This window comes from Cottoperca gobio, chromosome 11 (assembly GCF_900634415.1).
Source record: "Cottoperca gobio chromosome 11, fCotGob3.1, whole genome shotgun sequence".
Taxonomy (NCBI): Eukaryota; Metazoa; Chordata; class Actinopteri; order Perciformes; family Bovichtidae; genus Cottoperca; species Cottoperca gobio.
The window spans coordinates 1,284,604-1,306,550 of record NC_041365.1 but is presented as its reverse complement, the minus strand read 5'-3'; the positions used below and the strand labels follow the sequence as shown (position 1 = coordinate 1,306,550).

The window sequence follows — 21,947 nt, the reverse complement described above, 5'->3', positions numbered from 1 at the left end:
CCAGTCAGGGGGGGGGGGGGGTTTGAACAGTGGGTACAAGGCTTTATTTAGTGCATGCCTGCAGGTGTTGCCTAGTAACAGAGAGGAAACAGATCGAGGAAAGAGAGCTGGAGAGCACATCTCCCTTTATCTTTTCACTATTTCTCTTTCTGCTCCTGGCCTAACCCTCTTCCACAATCCCAACACAGGCACGCACACACAAACAAAGACCCTCTCTCTGTGTCTTTTTGCCTCAGACTCTGTCACACACCCACACACACACACACACACACACACACACACACACACACACACACACACACACACACAGTCCCTCATTAGCAGTCAGGATGGCTGCTGTCCTGTCAGGAAGAAGACAAGGAAAGAAGGGCAAGGAGAGGCAGGAGGAGAGAGATGAATTAGTGAAAGGACACGGAGGACAGAAAACCCAATGAAATCTTTCTGTAGAAAAACATCCACCAAGGCTGTTGCCATAGCATTCGTTGCTCCACTACACTTTCTCATCATTCTCGCTCCGTAAAAAGCTTGTTTTGAACAAGTGCTCTGCAGTTCGAACAAACAGCACACATCCAACCAACACGATGGCTTTTGATGAGTCTGATTTATATTCCTCGTTTTACCGGAGAGCTTATAAAATGAGTAAGGAAGGAAGGCGGCTCAATAAAGCACTCAATGTGCTTTTGTAGCTTTCATCCAATCATGATTCTTCATAGCATTGATCAAGGTTAGATTGAGGGCACTCTGGGCGTGAGTGTGTGAGTGTGTGTAATCGACCCAGCTACCTGCAACGTTGTTAAAAAATACAGCAGCTAACAGATCAGGTGTAAAACAAAAAGAGACGGATAATCTCTGTTGTCTACACGTTCAAAATCTCCATGTTCATGTCGTGAGTCTCGCTTGAAAGACCAAACAGATCGTCTTCTGTCTGTGCACACACACACACACACACACACACACACAAATTGCCTCATTGATGAAGCTAATGATCCAAGGATGTGGCTAATGCCTGGACTACAAACTACCAATGAGTGTCTACAGTGTCTGTTTGTATATCTTATGTCTAAGCAGATGCAAAAGACCACATCCCCGGGTGTGTGCAGCGCTGCGACTGTGAGTGTGTGACCGCTGTCTGCCGCTCATGTTCATGCATGCATGTCCTGGTGACCGGGGGAAGGGCGTGCTTTGCATTTTAACATCCCATCCCTTGCCAGCGACATCTGCAAATGCTTTTCTATCTTCCTATTCTTTAAGTGTCCCTCGCAGTCAACCGTCTTGAGCTATCAGTGTCTCTATCTTTTCTAATTGTCCTTTGGGGGCAAAGGGAACAATTTGTGTAAAACCTACACATGCACTCGGACACAGCTCCTTAAAACTGTAACTTTATTGAATTCAAGGCTCACATGGCATATCCTACCTCCGAGGAACTGATCGTGAATCGATGCTCAGTCAGAATCGACTTTATTAATCAAGGCCGACTCTGGTGCACATGCGCGTAAACACTTGCACAGACGAGGAGCGTTAATCCACACCAAAAAAGCTGTCTGGCTTCACAGAGAGCGGGTTTATACCGAAAGCACTGGAAGAGGCTAAAAATAAAAATTTTCCCACATGCACTGTGCCATATAAAATATTTATAGTGAGCCCCAGTCTGCTAAGAATGGCAAAGATGCTACAGAGAGAGAGAGAGAGAGAGAGAGAGAGGAAGTGGCTGCCATAGCCTCCATCACAGTGCCAGAGCTTACATAAGAGCTAACTGCAGTCTGAAAGAGACGAGTACAGAGCTTTACACTCTATCTGTATTTAACACACATGCTCAAACAGAGAGTGACAGAGGGAGACAGACAGGAAGAGAGAGAGAGAGAGAGAGAGAGAGAGAGAGAGAGAGAGAGAGAGAGAGAGGAGGGATTCCACTGTGTTCTTTCTCCAGAAGTCTAAATGTATCATCCCTTTTTATACTCGCTACTACGCATGTCTGGATTTCTCCCAAACTTCTCCCAAAAGAGCAGGATTTGATGAAAGTCCAGGCAGAGGGCAGGGGTCCCTACAAATACACACGTCCACACACTTCACATATTAAGTGACGATGGAGGGGATTATATTTTATAGTCTATACATTTTATCCACTGGGCTCCTGATTCTGGATCTTTGCCACCATTTCAGCTGTCAGTACAAACAGCATGTGTTTTTAACAGCTTGGACAGTGATGAAAGAGAAAGTATTTATTATCAAGTCAAAGGGAAACAAATTCACTGAATATTGTTTTGGATGAAAGCATGGTTAGTCCCACTTATTAGAGAATACAGTTCATGTATTGCACCAACGCCTTGTATATACAGTATATAGCATGCATGAAACTTCCATAGCTACTAACTAAACTAACGTTTTTACACCATCATATATTTCTGAAGCCAGTTATTCAGATCTCTAGTAATGTGACATGTCATAGAAAGACATTTATGAGTCATTTAGAGTGCATGGCATACACACAAATTAGCCACCTAGCTTGGTGAATGTCACACTGATACTAATGAGCGACAGCAGCTATGCTAACAGCCTCCATTCTTCAAACTGCTCGAAGTGTCCTCTAATTTATCTGGCAGATCTTTTCCCGTGGAGCAAAATCCATTTTTGATGGCCCCATTTATTCACACACACATGCATTGTGCACGCATGATCAATGTGCAGATTCTCCCCCGCACATACACACCGCCATCTTATCCATACATCTGTGTATCAACAGGCAAAACAAATTCATTATTTAACACCATGACACCCGTGCAATGGGCATGGATGCGTAATGCATGCAGGGTGTGTGGATATAAATCTCCAGTATCCCTCACTTTGCACAGAAAAGCTTCTTCTCATCCTGCAGCTGTGGCGTCGCACAACATGTCATGTTATTTCTCACCCTGCTGTGAAGGATCCTTCAGCTCCTACTCTGATTTTCCAAGAGAGCATCATTGTATCCTGTGGGAATTAACATGATCAACAGATGAGTTCTGATGTGTGATCCATATATCATCGATGCAAAAGCTCCTCCTGTATGTCATGTTAAAAGAGAGCTACGCAAATACATCATGGATTGACTTACATACAGCGAAGGAGGAGAGGATCTATAATTCAACACAGGCTTTTTGATGGCTTCTCCCCAGAGATTTTTACTCTTCTGGTTTTTCTTCTCTGACCCTTTTACACTCCTCCACTGATCCTCTCGACATTAACTCTGTCTCCGAGTGAACGACAAGTGTTTCTGTGTGTGAGAGCGTTCGATGCATGTGTGCGTCTCATGGTGTGTGTGTGTGTGTGTGTGTTCTGCAAGCGCCAAGCGTCCTCTCTCGCCCAGCTCTTGACGTGGCTGATCTTACACAGAGACATTCTGGGAAATCTCCTCAGCAGCACGCGTGTCAGCGAGGATGGGGCAGAGGAAATGGGAGACTCACAAATCAAATCTTATCTAATGAAGCTTATATAATTCAGACGGAGAGGAGAAAATAACCCCTTGCACTTCAGGCTGCGTGGCCTTATTTCACTGTTAATCACAATCCTGTCTTTGTCTCCTGGAGGGTCACTTTCCCTTTAGGTGGTGCTGAAATGATGAGTTGATTCATCAGTTGGTCAAAATACTGATAATTGCGGATGTGCAGGTAACATACCTGTCAACATTGGAATTTCAAAATAAAGGAAACTTTCTGGCGGACTCCGCCCATACCTTAACAGCTCTGAGCCAGCCAGCCCCCACCCATATAATGTAAAGGTAAACACATAAGGGACGGGTTCAGGCATTACATGTTTATTTAAAGTATGTAGCACTTGTACAGACATGTTTATAAGATGTATGTATTTTAATTGCATATATACATTTTATTCAGTGTGGGAGTCCCTAGCATCTGCAAGGGACCTGTTGTAAACATAGGTTGCAGACTTTGCCTGCCTCAAGGCTGAAGGCGACATTATGTTTGACGCAAAGCATCGACATCTTTCCCTCAGCTCTGGTCACTTGGTTTGCCTCTGACACAGTTCTTGTCACACATGAAGTCATTAACAGTGGATGTTTTGTGCCTCGTGCTTGTGCTTGGACGATTGTTCTTGCTGGTGAACATCGCTTATTCCGCTGTGTGCGATGCTAACATCTGAATGGCACACTTTACAAAAAGCACGTGTTTGCTCGACTCTGCTTTTATTAAATAAGGGAAGGTCTCCTCCCATTTGGTACTTACATAAAGTTTTAACTTGTTTGGCAGGTACTACTGCGTCTCCATCTATCTCCCGTTCACTGTGACTCTCATCATATGTTTTCGTCTTCTTCTGTGTTATTGTTCCTGTTTTCTTCTTCTGTGTGTTTACTGGTGGTCAACTAAAGTTAAAAATAATACAGCCACCTGCTCTACTGGAGGCCACTTTACACTTTTTTTGTCCTCCATATTCTTTTAGGTCAAAGGTTTCTAAACCTTTCAGAGTATGTACCGCTATGTACCAAGTACCCCTTCCCATTGCAGACACCAACAATGTAACAATGAAAGAGCCAACTGATCTGTACAGCCTTTGCTGTTCCTCTGGCCCTGTGACGGTAAATCCCAGACTGGTGTAGCTAGCCTGTTAACGGCTAACTGTCAGGGTCAGCGTTGTCACTGTCTTCACTGTTTCTTGGACCTTGTAGCCATTTTAAAGTTGCACTCATTCTGCTTTTATCGACGACTGAGCGCTAACGCTAATGTTACTAATTCATGATATCACGTCCACCCAAACCTTTTTTATTTCTAAAAACTATTTAAATGTTTATCTTTGGACAGAGCCAGGCTAGCTGTTTGCCCATGTTCAGTCTTTATGCTAAGCTAAGCTAAGCATATCCTGCTTCATATCTATTGTACAGACATGAGATCGGTAACCTGGTTAGTCAGTTTAACTGAATCTCTCACCACCGCTACGCTGACGACACGCAGCTGTATTTGTCAGTTTGTCCTAACGACATGAACAATACTGGTCCTCTGCACGACTGCCTGGCTGCTATTAATGAATAGATGTCACTTCATTTTCTTCAGCTAAATTAAGACAAATCTGAGGTTCTTCATATTGGTCCTATTGACCAAAATCTGACCTTTGACCCTAACATAACCATACCGTCATCTTTTTAGACCTAGAGATGCTTTTTTCTCCCGTCCCGCCTGGCTGTTACCGAAATGCAACCGCAGATCCCCCATTACACCAATCCTCACACCCCTTCATTGGCTCCCAGTAAAGCACAGAATACACCTCAAGATTCTGCTCATCACATACAAGGCCCGTACATGGTCTTGGCCCTGCATACATCTCTAAACTCTTACATCCTTATAGCACCTCTAGGCCACTCAGATGATCCGAACATGGTCTCTTATTCATACCTCGCTCCCTCCGCAAATCCAAGGGGGATTTTGCTGTTAGGGCCCCGTCCCTATGGAAGTGTCCAAACCCCCCTCTCTGTAAACCCATCTCTACCGACTGTAGATTTGTGTGTGTGTGTGTCCTTTCTATTTATAGCCGTGTATGTATGTTTCTTATCCTGGGAAGCACTTTGTAACTTTTCTTTAAAAGCTGCTATAAAAAACAAATTCTTATTTACTATCTATTAGTAAATAAGATAAATAAACATATATCACAAATCGTTTCCAAGGTCTATTCCCCAGTAAGGACTTTTAAATAAAAATGTGTGTTAACATAAAGAAATCTACATGCTTCCATAAAGAAAGGATATATTTAAGCTGTTTCACTAATACAAGCGTATCTTTAACACCCTAGTGTGCTACTAGCTGCATTGATGTATCCTCAGACTTAAATCATAAAGATTTATGTTCACTGTGGAAAGGGAGGTAAACTATTCCACAGATACAAACGTGACTAGACTGCATGTAGGAGTTTTTACACTCCACTACATCCATAATCCTAAACAGAACAATACTCCAGGTAGCCATAACAAACAGCTTATCACTATTTCCTGTTAAAATCACATTCCAGAAATGCTTGCCCCATTAAAACAGGTGCCATATGTTTGCATTTCTCAGATTGTCATGCCGCTATTTCATCACGCAGCTTGCTGCTTTTACATATCGCATAAACGACTTCCTCTAAGGGGGGAGTTGTTGTTTTTTTTGGAATAAAAGCAACAACCTGAATACATAAGCACAGTGACGGTCACCTTCCTCTTAGCTCGCGCTCTCATCTGCCTCCTGTTTTTCGTTCTGTCTCTCAGCGTTCTGTCTCTCAGCGTCGCTGAGGTTCTTTCGGATGTTTTGCGTGTCAAGGTAACCTTCAGGGGATTGTGTCTTGTTATCTCACAATTGAATAATGAATGTTTTTGTCTGTTGCTTCCACTCGAGCAGCAACGCAAACACATCCACGCACACGCACACACACACAGATCTGGCTCTTTTGTATGCTTACTGTTAAAGCTAATCAGTCAAATGATGCTTCTCTTCTTGGCCCCGGTGTCCTCAGAGTATTCGGCATGGTGTCGTCAATATCTTGCTCGCTCTCTCTGATCCATACACTGCTCGGTCTCGCTCCCACTCTAATTAGCAGTGGGGGGGAAATCAACTAGACGAAAACAAGTGCTCTGGGATCAGTTAATTAGGATATGTCAGCAATGATGATAGCAATGTGTGTGTGTGTGTGTCAGGGTGGTTGTTGTGTGTTTTGCAAATTTGAGTAGTTCAGCAGATATGAGTCTTATCCAACACCTGCTGAACAGTTGCTAACAAAGACTGAATTTTGATATCACAGTGTGTGTCCGTGTCAGTTTTCATGACCTGACTTCACCCCCGAGTAAAACTGAGATATTACACTTCAGTTTTTGTGAACAAATGAGTTCATTAGTGAGCTTTATAGAAGCTGGTAGTCGGACTATGTTAGCTTTGGAAGGAGCCAGGCTAGCTGCTGTCTCTATGCTAAGTTAAGCTAGCTGGCTGTAGCTTCATATCTCCCGTACACACTTTGCAACAGCAGACATTTTGACTCTTCGTATGCTACTAATAACATTAACAACGCCTCCATTTCATTTCAATGTCCCAGTAAGCACAGGTCCATGAGCAAACATGCACACCTGGATCTGAAACACATAAATGGAATGCAATCACACCTTTGCGTTTCATGCTATGTTCATGCTACGATGACTCAAAATGCCATCTGTGAAAGAAACTATTCTGGATGTGAGTAGGCCTCACTGACATGCTGGTAAACAGACCGACAGACAGAAGAGTTATCATACATAACGCTGGCTCCATTAATCTATATTTAAATGTCCCAGCATGCACTGCTCTGAAACTGAAGCAGCTAAATTACTTTGATTATTTACACCTGTGCTTTTGCCCATTCTGGACCTCAGACATTATTTGTAACTGGGTACTTCCAATGAATGTCTTGTTTAATCTGCTGGATCAGGGGCCAGATCACTGCACAACAAAGACCCACACAGGTGTTTTTAGTTTTCTGATTAGACCTCTGCTCAGGTTGGATCATGGAGATACATCAACGGTTGTTCATGCTGTTTTATGAATTACTTTATTTAGCCATTTCGTCAATTATTTATAACATGTTACTCGACAACTTTAAGCTGCGACATCGTTAGAGTGGAGTCCCACATGGCAGGTAAAGACTTCCTGAGGTTTAGCCGTGTTTTTATCCACCCATTCTCTAGAAGTGCAAGTAAAAGGGTTAGGGTTACACTGGAAGCGTGTAATCCCTCTCTGCATGAAACAGCGTATAGGTGCTGATGAAAGGTCAAAGTCAGTCAGCGAAATGTGTCTTTACAGGGCAGCAAATGTAACCTTCACAAAACTACTTGTGCGTTGGAGTCAGCGTGACCCGTGCACACTCTTATTTTTAAAATAATCCATTTACTGGCACCTGTGTCAGATTACGGCGACCACTCCACACGCAGAGAGGGAACACTGTGTTTCCATCAAGGCCGTCTGATAAAAGCTCAAGAGTAGAGAGGGCGTGTGATTACAGTCTGTCCTTACTGACGCTGTTACAAACAATGACTGCAGTAAATGAAAGTAGGACAATGCAGGGGCCATGCCGAGGACAGCCTCTGAAGTAGGTCATTAAAATGCATGCAGGTGTAGCGGCACATGAAGCTCCCAGGTGTGAAACAAAACCACAATCCAATCAGTTTCAATAAGCTGTAACTTTTATTGCACATTCCTGTTTGGTCTTGCAACGACCTTTCACCTTTTTGAACTTTTAAGACCTCGGTCTCCATCAAACACTCGAGTCAGGAGTGGGATAAAGTCGCCCAGAAGTAACTGATCACAGGTCAGATGTGCGCGTTCCCTTTAAGAGTGAGATTTGAAGCATAGGGACGTCATACTGATCCTTGATCTGTGACTGGGGAAAACTTCAGTCCAGATCTTTGTGTTTTCTGCATTACCCATAAGCCAAATCACTGTCTAGAGCACGACCAATGGGGAAGGGACAGTAGTGACATCATGGAGGGGACTAGGAAGTATTCAAGGGAGCGTAGGAATTTTCTTGATTCCACTTTGATGCACTCCCATGAAGAAAATACTCCCTTTTATACTCTTGAGGCTTTGCAACCTTCTGTCCTTCTTTACTCCCTGAAATCCCCCCAAATAAACACACCTTCCCCCATCACACAAATACATAGGCTATCATTCTTAGTAAGTTTTTTTTTTTTCTTCTTCTTCTTCTTCTTCTCATTTTCTTGTGACAATACCTGCAACATGCTTCAAATCTTCATTTTGGCAAACCACAAATAAATTAAAACACAAACATTCATAGAACACAATGTGACATTTTTAGGACGCTTCGGGAAGAAAAGAAATATACATAGAATACAGAACCCAAAACAAAAGAAGAAAAAAAGAAAAGAGAAGCATTTGCATTTTTGTTTTTCCCCATATTTTTCCTTGCTTTTCTTGAAAAAAGATATACAGTAGCTAGCTACCAATCACATATCACATGCAGATATAATACAACATAATCAGTTCACCCAGTTAGTGTCTGCAAACTACCAATCTAAACTATATCACAAAAGTATTCTCTTGAAACCAGCAAACACTCAGCTCTTTGAGATATTTTGTCTTAATAATAATTCAGTTTACAGTTTTCTCCGCTGACGAGCCGAGGGATCGCGATACGATCGACCCTGAAGTGACGATCCAAATTCAAAGAGGACTAACACGCCTGCGTACATGACCACATACCAGATGGTGTGTTTTTTGTTTTTTACTCTTTTGCCTTTTTTTTTTCTTCACGACGGGAGCTTGTAACACACATACTTGCTCGCACATGCACACACACACACACACACACACACACACACACAGATAGGACATTTGCTATCGACCACAACTGCGACATAAGGAGGGCTTTGAGGACGCGGCGCGTTCCAAACGTGGCCTGCTGGCAGCCGTGCGGAGGATTACGGTCTGGCCTGCTGTGAGCTGACGGTTTCGGGATGCTCCTACAACCCCCGCCTGTCCTTACCTCACCCGCTTTCTGCCCTCCCTGCACGCCTCGCCCTCCCCGAAAACGCAGGGCGGGAGTGGAAAGTGACAAAATGTTAGCGCCGTGCGGGAGGTTTGACATCCTCCATCCTTCTCCTCTCAGCAGCTCGTCTCTAATGATGCTCGGCTGAAATGTCAGACCAATTAGCAGCTTTCCCTCTGACATTTAACTGGCAGATAGCAAAACAAACACACGAGGAGCTCACTGGACTGGACGGAGCGATAGTGTGTGGCGAGTACAGGCCCGATTGATTGAGACGGATATTGATGCAGCCGCAGAGTTAATATAATAAAGTCCTTTTAAAGGTTGGAACTCAGGAACTGCGTGTCTCTTAAGTAATCACAGAACAAATAATATCTGTCTTCGGCCATTTTGCAAGCCACCTGACATTTCCAGAAGCAGCCGGTGGTGATCAAAGCAACGCACTCCCCTCCTCTGTCCTCCTCCTCCTCCTCCTCCTCATCCTTCAGTCTCTCTTTCAGCAGACATCAATCAGGCTGGCTCTGAAGCCAACGCTCATTTAAAGCACCACTCCACGAGCCCGTGTCTGTCTTCATTTCAGGTGTACGCGTGCGTATGTGTGCGTGTACGTGTGTGTTGTGCGTGGGCGAGCTTACGTGTGTGTGTGTGTCTGTGTGTGTGTGTGTGTGTGTGTGGGCGTCTGGCGCACAGCTAAACGTCCGGAAGCGTATATTCTACTGACCTTTTAGTTCTTTACATGGATCGGAGAGAGACAGACGAGATATTCAGTCACACACATGTTTACAGTTCTAATAATCAGGAGCTGACACACAAAGTGGAACAAGACGTCGACGAGTACTTTAGCAAAAAGAAAACAGCACTCCCTTTAGGCCTTAGTGTCATTCACAGTAAATCATATTCTTCTCTGTTTAAAGGGTTGTCTCCCTTGCACACACACACATACACACACCCACACACACACACACACACACACACACACACACACACACACACACACACACACACACACACACACTGAGGCCTGGCCTTCAGCTGTACCATCTGGTATCTAAATCATGGGAATTAGTCTTCTTCCTCTCCTACACACGCGCACACACACACACACACACACACACACACACACACACACACACACACACACACACTCACACACACACGATAACATGAGAGTAGAGAGAGAGAGAAAGAAAGGTGGCTGACTGTCATTCTATTTATCATACATAGTCTCTGCATAAAGCAACATGTGACTTTTTTATTTCTCCATTAAAAAATCAATATCCATCTACGCAACAGTGAGCTCTAAATTTAGCAACGAGAAACAGAGAGAAAGAAAGTGAGCGAGCTAAAGGAAGAGAGAGAGAGAGAGAGAGAGAGAGAGAGAGAGAGAGAGAGAGAGAGAGAGAGAGAGAGAGCACAGCTCCATGTAAATTACAATCTTGTTGCATTGAACTGTGAGCAACGGCACAGTCGAAAGAAAGGGGAAATGAAGGAATGAGTGAGTATAAACGCCAGCGCGCTGCCCGTCTATTAAACATTAACAGCCTCATTTATATGTAAATGACCTGACAGCTACAGAGAGAGGCGGCGGGAAGTGATGCCGGTCCAGTGCTGCAGAGAAGAAGGGAGAGATGGATGGGATGGCGGGCACGGGAGATGGGGATGAGTCTCCTTCATTCAGTAGTCTTTCACATGGGTGGAGAAGTCCACACTTACAATGTATCCCGCACATGCGTGGGTGTGCGTTAAGACAAAAAAAAAGAAATCCACCGACAGCAACGCACACTCCAATGCACGCACACACACTAACAGCTGTTGTCCGATGGAGCGACACACACACACGCACACACACACACACACGCACACACACACACACACACACAAAGTATTTCCGAGGCGAGGGGGAAGGGAACGAAGACGATGATGGGGCGTGTCTGCTCTCCGAGAGTTTCGGTGGAGATGAGGGCGAAAAAAAATAAAAATCCAAAACATAATAACACAGACACACAAAAGCAAAAAGCAAAAACTCTTTGAAGTGAAACGGCGAAAGATGGGAGATTGTTGAGTTAGCGTGGTGTGTCGTTTTGCGCGTCGGGGCTAGCTGGGGTTACGTCAGGCTAGCGCGGGAGTTGGATGATCTAGCACTCAGCCGTCGGACACGGGCGGGGACACCCAGCCGTACTTCTCGTGGGTCTTCACCAGGGACTTGAAGGTGGCCTCGGCTTCCTTGCGGCTGAAAGCTTTCTTGGATTTCCCTGCTTTCCTACATATACGCCCCTGTGAGGAAAGAGAACAAGGATCGTGTTAGGATTGTTCGGGGAGATCAAACCGCCTTAGTGCACACAACATCCCCTCATGTCTTCTCCAAGGACACCAAGGTCAAGTCTTTCATAACGTCGCCTGGGATTTGGTTCTTTTAAAGATCTGAGGAGTTTACGTTCTACAAACCTTATTCCCTTCATGGGGGGAGAACGTTTCGTCTGTGCACTGTTCCCCCAGTTTCAAGTCTTTATGCTAAGCTAAGCTAACTGCCAGCTGGTTGTAGCCTTATGTTCAACAGGGACGTGATGTTGTGTGTGTCTATTCAAATCAAGTCGGTAGGAAGTTGGACTCATGACCTCAGTATTTCCAAACTCCTGGTTACAGCGTGCATACAAGTTAAGTTATATATTAGTTTGTCTGGCTGTCTGTCAGAAGGAAAATCTCCAAACTATGAATGAATTTACACAAAATTGAATGGACAAACAGGTTGTTTTGATTATGTGATTCATGTATTTTTGTTTTGCTACACCATAAAGGTGTCCAAGTCTTATGCTTGTGTTTTCCAGGCTACAAAAGTCCAAAGTCACTCTGTGTAGATTTTTTCAGGCGATTGCATCTATTTAAAGCTGCAATTATCGTCATTATCGATTAATCTGCCGATAGTCTTCGTGGTAGATCCATTAATTGTTCGGCCAGTGGTGAAAAAGTAGCCAATGACAATTATCTAAATGTCACGGTGACGTCTTCAAAAGTCTCATTCTGTCCGACTATAAGGGTCCAAACCCAAAGATGTTGAGTTTACGATCATATAAAGTCAGCACACAGGAGAAGCAGTGACATTGAGAATCAAGAATATCATTGTTTGAAATGTAAGAAGCGTGCATATGTCAATAATACTATTTGTCTGATCTGGATATGTGATAAAAAGAAAGATGAAGCTTGACAGAAGACAGAGACACGTGCACGTGAATGAAGTCGCTGGTGGATGCACTGCCGCGGGGGACAAGTGGTCTGAATGCAGATTGACCAACATAAAATGTTTAAAGGCAGGGAACAGGCTTTTAATATGTCAGGTCGGATCACGAAGTAAAAATATAACCTCCACTACACTGGGCAATGGGGAGGCAAGTGAAGACCCAGAACCAAGCACTGCACTGAATATATGAGCGTATCACCCTCCATGGCTCAGTGTTGAAGAGCATCTCACTCGGAGACGTCTTCACCCGGGCACCACCTTGTTGAAGCCCTCCCTCCTTCACACAGTGGAGCTAATAATAAGCGTGGGATGACAGGGGAGGGGGGGGCGGGGGGCAACACAAAAAAAAGAAAATGGAGAAAAGAGGAGTGGGTGGGACGATAAAGCTGCTTATTCTGTCGTTTGCCAGCGGTGCTAAGTCTTCCCTGAAGAAGAGTGCGTGGGAGGGTGAACAGAGAAAGAAAACAACTGTGTTCACATTGAAACGCTCAGACAGCCGTGACAAAAGGTGCGATTCATATGAAGGTCGCCACTGTTTGAAGTGCATCGTTTCATTTAGAAAAATAGGAATCACAACATCACAGACGGAAGGTCGTGACAAAACGGCTCGACAGTGAATCTCTGCAGCGACACTAAAGTTGCTGCTCTACTGTCGGGCTGCAACTAAAGATTAATATGACGATTACTTTCTCAAATTAATTGTTTAATTGTTAATTATAAAGATAGTTGAAGATTTCTTCCGTCTCACGTGTCGTTGCAGCTCTTATTTATTGTAATTGCTTGTAAAAGCTCTGTAACACTGCACCACTCCCCTCCACCGAGGAAGTTTCTTGGCAGGGAGAAAATGGCAGCGAGGCCACTGAAACCAATACTAATGGAATTATTTTAGCTGCTGAGCTCGTCTGCATGCTGCAGTGCAGTGCAGATAAATACCCCATATTGTCAGACATCCATTGTCTGCCCCTTTATTCCTGCAGCTATATGCTGCCGTCCAGTTTCTCAGGAGGAAAACACTGAATACATGGAGCCATCATCCACCGGTGAAGATCAAGGAGGGCAGCCATTGTTATGTAGTCTGATGGAAGAGGATCAACTTTGAAATCTGTTTCTTTCTTAAAACGGGTGCTTAAAAAGGTGCAGAGGACATTTTGGGAAGTTTGTTAATTCGAGATACTGTAATGTCAGTCTATATATATATATATATATATATATATATATATATATATAAAGCTACAGCCATCTTAGCTTAGCATAAAGCTAGCCTGGCTCTGCACCTCCAACTAACACATTTTATCTTGTTTGTCCATACAAAGTCACCAAAATCAAGTTTTCTTATTTCATGTTGGATTATTCTGAGTAAATGGGAGAATGTTTCTGCTGCTGTTGATTACATTTTTCGATGTTGTCAACGCCACAAACAAATTACAATTCACCTACAAAGGTATTGGGGCAGAAATCTCCATTTGCAACCAAACTATTTGCACGGCAAGATGCCACTAATATAAAAAGGTGTTTTTTTATGCAGCATGCGTTGGACGTTGTGTCCCGGTAACACACTGACTTACTCCTGGGTCCAAAAGACGACAGCTCACAGTATTCAACGTGTCCTCACACTACGGAGCGTTCTCATTCAGCTCATGCATACGGTCTTTTCAAAATAAACTTCCGTCTTCACAGGAAACATCTTGGTTACGTTTAGCAAAAGAACGTGGAAAGTGTCAAATTGATATGACTAATAAGTCAACGTTTGTGTTAAAATAACTACAGACTAACTATATTATATATATATATACTTTATTGCATTAACTTTAGCATTAGCTTAGAAAAAATATTTGTATTCGTTTTTTTTTATTTCCTTTTACAAGAAGTGGATTTTCAGGACTTACATTTTGAACTTCCTACTCCTTCGTGCAATCAGATACTTTAAACTCAGAGCAGCATTAACTCTCCCAGCTGATGGATGATCTGCACGTCCTGCTGCGCACATTCTCGGCTATTTTGGGTCAAAAGTGATGCAGGGGGATGAATGGAGATGAGGTGATAACGTTGAATGATCTGGAGATTAGGGTTACTGTTTCCATTCCTGTCGCAACGCTGGCCTCGTTTCGCCGCCGGAGCTTAGCGACGCTCGCGCTCTCTCCCTCAATGTGTCTCTCTCAAGCAGACGCGCGCTTTCCAAGAGCTTGTCCTGTCGGTTACACTTGTACCGGAATCAATCAAGAATGTGTATAAGCATCCACCATGACAAGTCCTTTCATTTGATGCATGACAAAGACTTGATTGTGGAAGTTTAACCCTAACCCTAACCCTAACCCTAACCCGTTTGGCAGGGTTTTCCACTGGTTTCAGAAAAAGGTACATGACTCGTTCAGATGGACACATTGCGTTCCTCTGGGACTTTCTTTGACACACACAGCCTTTATAATAGAAAACAAACCAACTGGGTGTCAGCTAAGCAGCGCTGCATGTAAACCTGCTCTGCCAGAGGCCTGTACCGCACATCACACAGGCTGACACACACACACAGACACACACAGATAACGCGCCGCGCCGGCTCCTGTCACACAGCACTGGGATATGTTCTCTTTTTCAAACCATGCATATCTTCACATGCCGCCATATGGTTGCTGTCACCACCTCAAAATGGCGGCCGCTGCCTCGGATGTCGTTACGGCAATTGGCCATTTTTAAAGAGGTGTGATCACATGGTGATAGATGGCAGGAAGGAATGAACTCTCATCTCAAATCACTGTGAGCGTCGTGTACAGGTTTTCATTTCACGTTGGTTTGTTCCCTAAGAGGGGAACATGTGACCGTGTGTGTGTGTGTGTGTGTGTGTGTGGAGAAATTAGATGGACCCTGTTTGCATATGCCTACACTGAAAATACTGCATGATTTCGAGGAAAATATGAGATAATTTGTTGAATATCGCAATATCGATATTACTTCTGATAAATAAACAGATGTGTGCTCCTTTCTGCTGCTTTCAGTCTTCTGCTAAAATACAACAAATGACATTAAAATAAATTGAATAAATTGAACATTTAACTTAAAACAAAAGGCGCCAATTAAAACAAAGAATGACAGTTCCATATTAAAGTGCGGTTTTCTACCGACACTCTTTTTCAACTAACTCAAAACAAAGGTGCGGGGAAGTGAGCGTGTGAATAAGAGAGGGGTGGAAATATGCTCGTGAATGTGTGTATTGATGCACACGCCTCCACAGAAGTCCATGACTTCAGCGCGAAAAAGTGGAGTTGGGCATTAATTAGCGCCATTGTAGTTGCAGACATTTACAAGACTGGCTCGCTGCGATGCATCCGAAGATGGACGGAGAGAGAAAGTAAAATGATCTGCTTGCGGAAGAAAGAATGGGCAAACAAAAGCGTGTGTGCGCGTGTGTGTGTGTGTGTGTGTGTGTGTGTGTGTGTGTGTTCAGCTGAGTGAGCGCCCGAGGCCTATACAGTGCCATGTCAGTGTTTATCTATTTCAGCTAAGCGCTCGCTCGTTGGGAGGTACACACTAAAGTGGCTGCTGGGTAATCGTGTGAATGGAGATCAGTCCATTGACTGGGCAGTGGAGGGAAGGCCCCAGTGCATGTTGGGAAGCAGCTCTAAGGGCCGACGAGGAGGAGGAGGAGGGGGGGGATTGCATAACCCAGACATGTGCTTGACGGGGTCGAATAAACAAACAGGGATCAATGTCATCATCAGATCATTAAGGAGAGCCCTGTGGGACTGATGCCGGGTCATTGAAGGATAATACCACCGGGTCTTCTTGTGGTTTTAAAACAGACTTCTACAGTTGACAAATGAACTTCTTCAATGAAATCCACAAGACAAAAAACAGGAAGCGGGTTTAAAAGGGGAACTCAACTGAATTTCAGTTAAACTGTCAAATGTCTTCTGTGACTCTGAAGGAACTTCCCCAGGTTTGAAAAAACAAAACAACCCCTGATGATGTCATCAGAGGGGCATCTTGGAAACATTTTTAACAGAAGTGGGCGTTTAGGAGGCGTTTAGGTGTCTGGGGACGAATGTAAAGATATCTCTTCCTCTTCAATGTGTCTCTCGTGAGTCCCCAAACTTAATGGGAAAACCCCTTTAATTTGGTTTGGTCCGGTTTGATCCTTCAAACCCAGGCACAGCAACTGACAAATACTTTCATTATCCATGTTTTTAGAATCAATTGTTGTTTAGCCGATAAAAAAAATATTCTTTTAAATGTAAAAATTCTAAATTTCAGTCCAAAACCTAAAGATCTTAAATGTTCAATCATATACAATTGAGAAAAGCAGCAGATGATTACAGTGTGGAGGCAGCGGATGTGTATGTTGTCTTAATGAATGACTTCTAAGGATGAACCTATTAGCATAGTTTTTAGCTCTCGCTCGCATTTAACATTTAACAAATGTATATTTTCAAATGAATGACGCACAGCTAACAATGACAACACGGTAACGAAGGTGTGAAGACTGACATGTTGTAATGATAGTAAAGAGAAGACGACACACTCCACACTACAAAGACACTTAATGCTGAGCTTTCCCACACGAGACAATTGTTTCCTAACCACCTGCACTATGAGGCATACTTCACTGTCACGCACGACAGATTCTACTGTGGCAGTGATCGTCTTCAAAGTGGAAGTTAAGCATGTGAAGGGCAGGCTGGTAGACCTCCAGTAATGTCAGCTCACCTTGTGTGTGTGCCTCCCTTCTGCAGGTGAAGACACGTGTGAGCTCTGTTGACTTGCACCTCACCACTTTGTCACTGCGTGTATCCTCGCGCACTAAACATAGGCAGGGAGCTTCTAAACAAGCCACATCACTATTGTTGAGCGAACCGGTGCACGAGGACGAATGAATACACCGTGTGTGTTGAGGTTTATATATAGCTGTGCAGTGTTTGTCATGATGCATGGGAGATGGGTACATGAAACACATGCAAGCGCCTGTGTAGGCACAGAGAGAACGAGGTGCACACACACACACGCGCGCGAACACACACGCAGGAATAATTAATCAATATTGTTTTCATTAGCAAACTGGAGAGGGAAGACACTGCACCATAATTAGGGAGCACTGCGGAGCTGCTAGCTCATCTCCTCAAGCAGCTAATCAAGATGAACACACACACACACACACACATTTCCCTCAGTGTTCTGCATGCCCTCTCTCTTGGTTACAGACGCTTAATGACAACAGAAGACTCTGGAATACTGTTCAGTTATAGCAGCACTAAGGGTTGGGGGGTTGGGCAGGAGAATCCAGTGACAGTTTACGTAAGGTCTCCTGCCACAGCGCTGTCACACTGCTGACGTCAGAGAGGAGAACAGAAGCGGCCTCTACGGGTGACATGAATGGAATATGACACAAAAGTCAGCGTTTGAAAACACTATTAGAAAACTATGATTTTCAAACAGAGACATGTATTCGGAGATTCAACGATTACAGCCTGGAGTGCATTTGGAGATGCAGCCGTTTCCATCGGAAGTGCAGAGCCGCTGCTGCTGCTGCAGTGCACTGAGGATGTGAAAAACACATTTGACGGGATTACATAATCCAGTCAGTCTATATGAGTGAGCACCGCTGGTAGGTAGACTACCTGCTGTCTCCATTTAATCATCCGCCTATCCATCACACGTGCTGAAATAAGGGTCTTATTCTAGTGTGATATCGAGTACAGATATTGTGAGGCTGCGTTGGAGCCGGTATGAGGACGGTTCCATTGCACAGCAGCGGGTCTTTGTTGTCAAAGGATGCTGATTTATGGAGGCAATGAAAGCAGAGCAAACCGGGACTGCAGCGAAGAGCTGGAATCAAGGAGATACCGAGGTTTGCACCGCATGAAATGGCTGCCAGTAAAGTCACATAAAGATTAATAATTTTCACAATAATGAGTTTGCTCATGGCAGAGAGGAGGGGGGGGGGGGATGAGGAGACTACAGGCCTATAGCTCACACTGAGCATAGCACATGCTATAAATAGACTAGACATAAAGCAAATACATCAAGTTTAGTGAAGTTTGTCTTGTAATGATATATTTCTTTAAAATAAATAAAGTCTCCCATTGGGACACATTTCCGATTGGGGTGATATATTGAGAGATCCCTCCACTAATGTCCAACAATGACACGTAATCAAAGAAATACTAATTGCATTATAAATCTAAATATATAAATATATTTTTCAATTGTATTAAACGAAATTCTGGTTCAAACACCCACATTAGACTAAAAGCCTGGACATATGTTGTACATGAAAGGAAAAAAAGCAGTTTTACGCGTTAATTACGCATGCCACATGAATACATAATGGCATTGCTCATACCCAGAGAGTGTCATGGCTTAAAATAGACGGACTCGAGATGATTAACATGCCGTATGGTTGATGATATTCCATGCAAGAACCCCTCGCCCACCCACCAGCCCTTCCTCCCCTCACCTGTCCTTTTACGAGGCTGGCCGCAAACTGCCTCATGACCGCCTCCACCGTGTAGGCGCTGGACCATCCGCGCGGGGTCAACAGCTCCATGCATATGGCCCCGCCGTCCAGCACGTAGCCGTTCTCCAAGCGGGGCGTCAGGACCCGCATGAACGGCGGCGAGAAGGGGAAATTGTCGGGAAAGGTGACGTTGAGCAGTATGAACTCGGTGCTGGTCTCCTTCATGTCCTGCCACAGCGCCGAGTCTTTGTCCACCTGGTGCAGCTTGACGTTCCAGTCATACAGGTTGTCCTCCACCAGCTCCACCGTGATGAAGTTGTCCCCTAACCTCCTGATCTCCTGTAGCTCCTTCATCAGCCTCCGCGTCCGGACCTGGGTGCAGTGTTGCCGGTGAGGCGCCAGCGGTGGTATCGAGGAGGCGCTGGTCGCTTTACTCCCGCCTCCTGCCGTCTGCTGCTTCTCCTTCGCATCCTTGCCCTGCTGCTTATCCTTCCCGGACGGCTTGTCCTTGGCGAGCTGGTCCAGCTTCCTCGCCTTAATCTCCGGGGTGCTCAGGATGTTGTTGGTTTCGTTGGCGGTCTGACAGTGTTTGTTGGCGTTGTTTTTCTGGTTCCCTTTGGTCCCCTTTAGCGAACCCTGATGGTGCTTTGGGTCCTCTGTGTCTCGGTCGTGCAGGCGGATCAGACCGATCTTCCGCAGTAGGGTGGCCATAATTTTTTATAGATCTATATTTCTCCGCCGATCCCCCCGCACAGGGGCAAGAATCACCCGTTAAAGTCGGTCCCCGCTCACAGAGAAGACCTTTACCGATGCTGAGTATTAACCTTGTACCGCAATCCCCCCTCCGTGCACTGCAGCTCAGGATCAACACAACCGGGGAGCCTGTGCAGTTTTCTCCTCAGTGCATCATCTCGACACGGCTCGACTAAAGGAAAAAACAGCAAAACAACAAATGAATGCGAGTTTATATGAATAGTCTTTTACAGAATAAATCAAACTGTTTTGTCGAATCAGATCATAAAATCCAGACATGTTCTCCCCCACAAGTGGACCGACATTATGACTGTGACTGCAGTTGTTCAATGATAGGACGATGCATTACGCAGAAGCACTGAGGTGATGCTATAATACACTTTAACAGGGTGTATGCCATATTATCATAGCGAAATAAATACATATACGACAGAAAGAAATCATAGAAAGGATTGGATAATAATGGGAGTAACACATATTGAGTGTTATATTGATATAACAAATGATCTCACTAATGATTACAAGAGACACTCTTAGGAAATGTATAGGAAATACATAGAAACACATCCTATGGAAGGTTAAAATAAATAAATATGACCAAGGACGCTATAAACCGGCTATAAAATACTATATAATGTATTATTATAGAGGATTAAAATCCCAAAAGTCCCAATGAAGTCACGATAAAATCACTATGCGTCCTCAGAATAACATACATTTTCCTTTATGGGTGCTCTTCCGCCCACACAGACCCACTATTAGACCAGCAATCCGACAGCAGCCCGTGCTTACCGTAGACGGCTGAAACTCCAAGTATGTCTGTTTTTATATCCTGATATGGTGAGCGGACACCGATTCTCGCTGTGCGTAAAAAAAGAAGAAATGGCTCCTCCACCATCAAGTTAGACCTGCCGTCGGTGGGAGCTGCAGTGAGGAGGAGAAGAAGAGCCTTTGATGTGTTTGCAGCTGCGGCAGCTCCAGTTTTAATGCAGCCGAGGACGAACCAGCCCCCGGTAATCCTTTTTAGCCAGTCTGCTCTCACCGGCGAAGCGCTGCGACTATGCAGTTTCAAAATAAAAGCCCTGAAGTTATAGGTTACATTCAGGCAAGCACCAAACATAGTTATGGAGAAATATCCTGGATTCCACTTGGTTCAAATAAGAGCTACAACAACTTAGTTAGGCTATTTTATATTTATATATATATATATATATATATATATATATATATATATATATATATATATATATATATATATATATATATAAATACATACACACAACACAATTATTCCAATGCACCAAGAAAAATAACGAAAATATGAAACAATATGTGTCACGACATTAAGCAACATTTGAACGAAGGTGTCCTGAAAGAAATATAAATAAAATATCATCATTTTTTATTCTATAGTGACTTTATCACAAACACATAAAGGCTATTAAAATGAATACACGGCCAGAACTTGTGGTAAACTCTATTCTATAAAACACATAACACGTTGTTGTTTTTCTTACATTTAGGCACGACATACATCATCCTCAGCCTGTGCAAGGTGCCATGTTATGTTAACGTAACATTACTTTTATTTTGTAGGTTCATGGTATATTTCCTGCTTTATTCTGGCTAATTCTGTGTAATTTGGTGTTGCTGTGTTTATCTGAATGAGTACTGGCCTGGCAGGAAAATGCCAGAGGAAGATAATCTTAACGTCACCGACATTCACTTTCACTTTTAGCCTCCCATTATGCAGTCAGCCCTTGTAGCCTTTACATTTACACTGAGTGAAAGTTACCCTACACTGTGAGCAGAACTCAGCTTTATTTTTAAATACAGGATATTTTGAGCCGTAATTAGATGATGAGAGATATATAGATAATTACACAAATGTAAGAAAAAAAGTAGAGCAATGGGTTATGTTTTCCTTCATGTTGTGCACAGTATGCATATTAGCATATTCCTGAGTTGTCTTTGAAATTATCTCCAATATATTTATAAATCAGCAGTAAATAGTCTATTGTGCTGTGAATG

General features: G+C 43.8%; 1 protein-coding gene across 1 annotated transcript; it reads right to left on the bottom strand.

Moving 5' to 3' along the window:
- Window positions 1-8,143: 8,143 nt before the first annotated feature.
- ube2ql1 (ubiquitin conjugating enzyme E2 QL1) lies at window positions 8,144-20,865 on the bottom strand. Its single transcript, XM_029442909.1, has 3 exons — window positions 20,709-20,865; window positions 19,164-20,088; window positions 8,144-11,757 (listed from the first exon to the last, which is right to left on the bottom strand). The coding sequence occupies exons 2-3, from the start codon at window positions 19,872-19,874 to the stop codon at window positions 11,626-11,628; spliced, it is 843 nt and encodes a 280-aa protein (XP_029298769.1). The 5' UTR covers window positions 19,875-20,088; window positions 20,709-20,865; the 3' UTR covers window positions 8,144-11,625.
- Window positions 20,866-21,947: the final 1,082 nt, after the last annotated feature.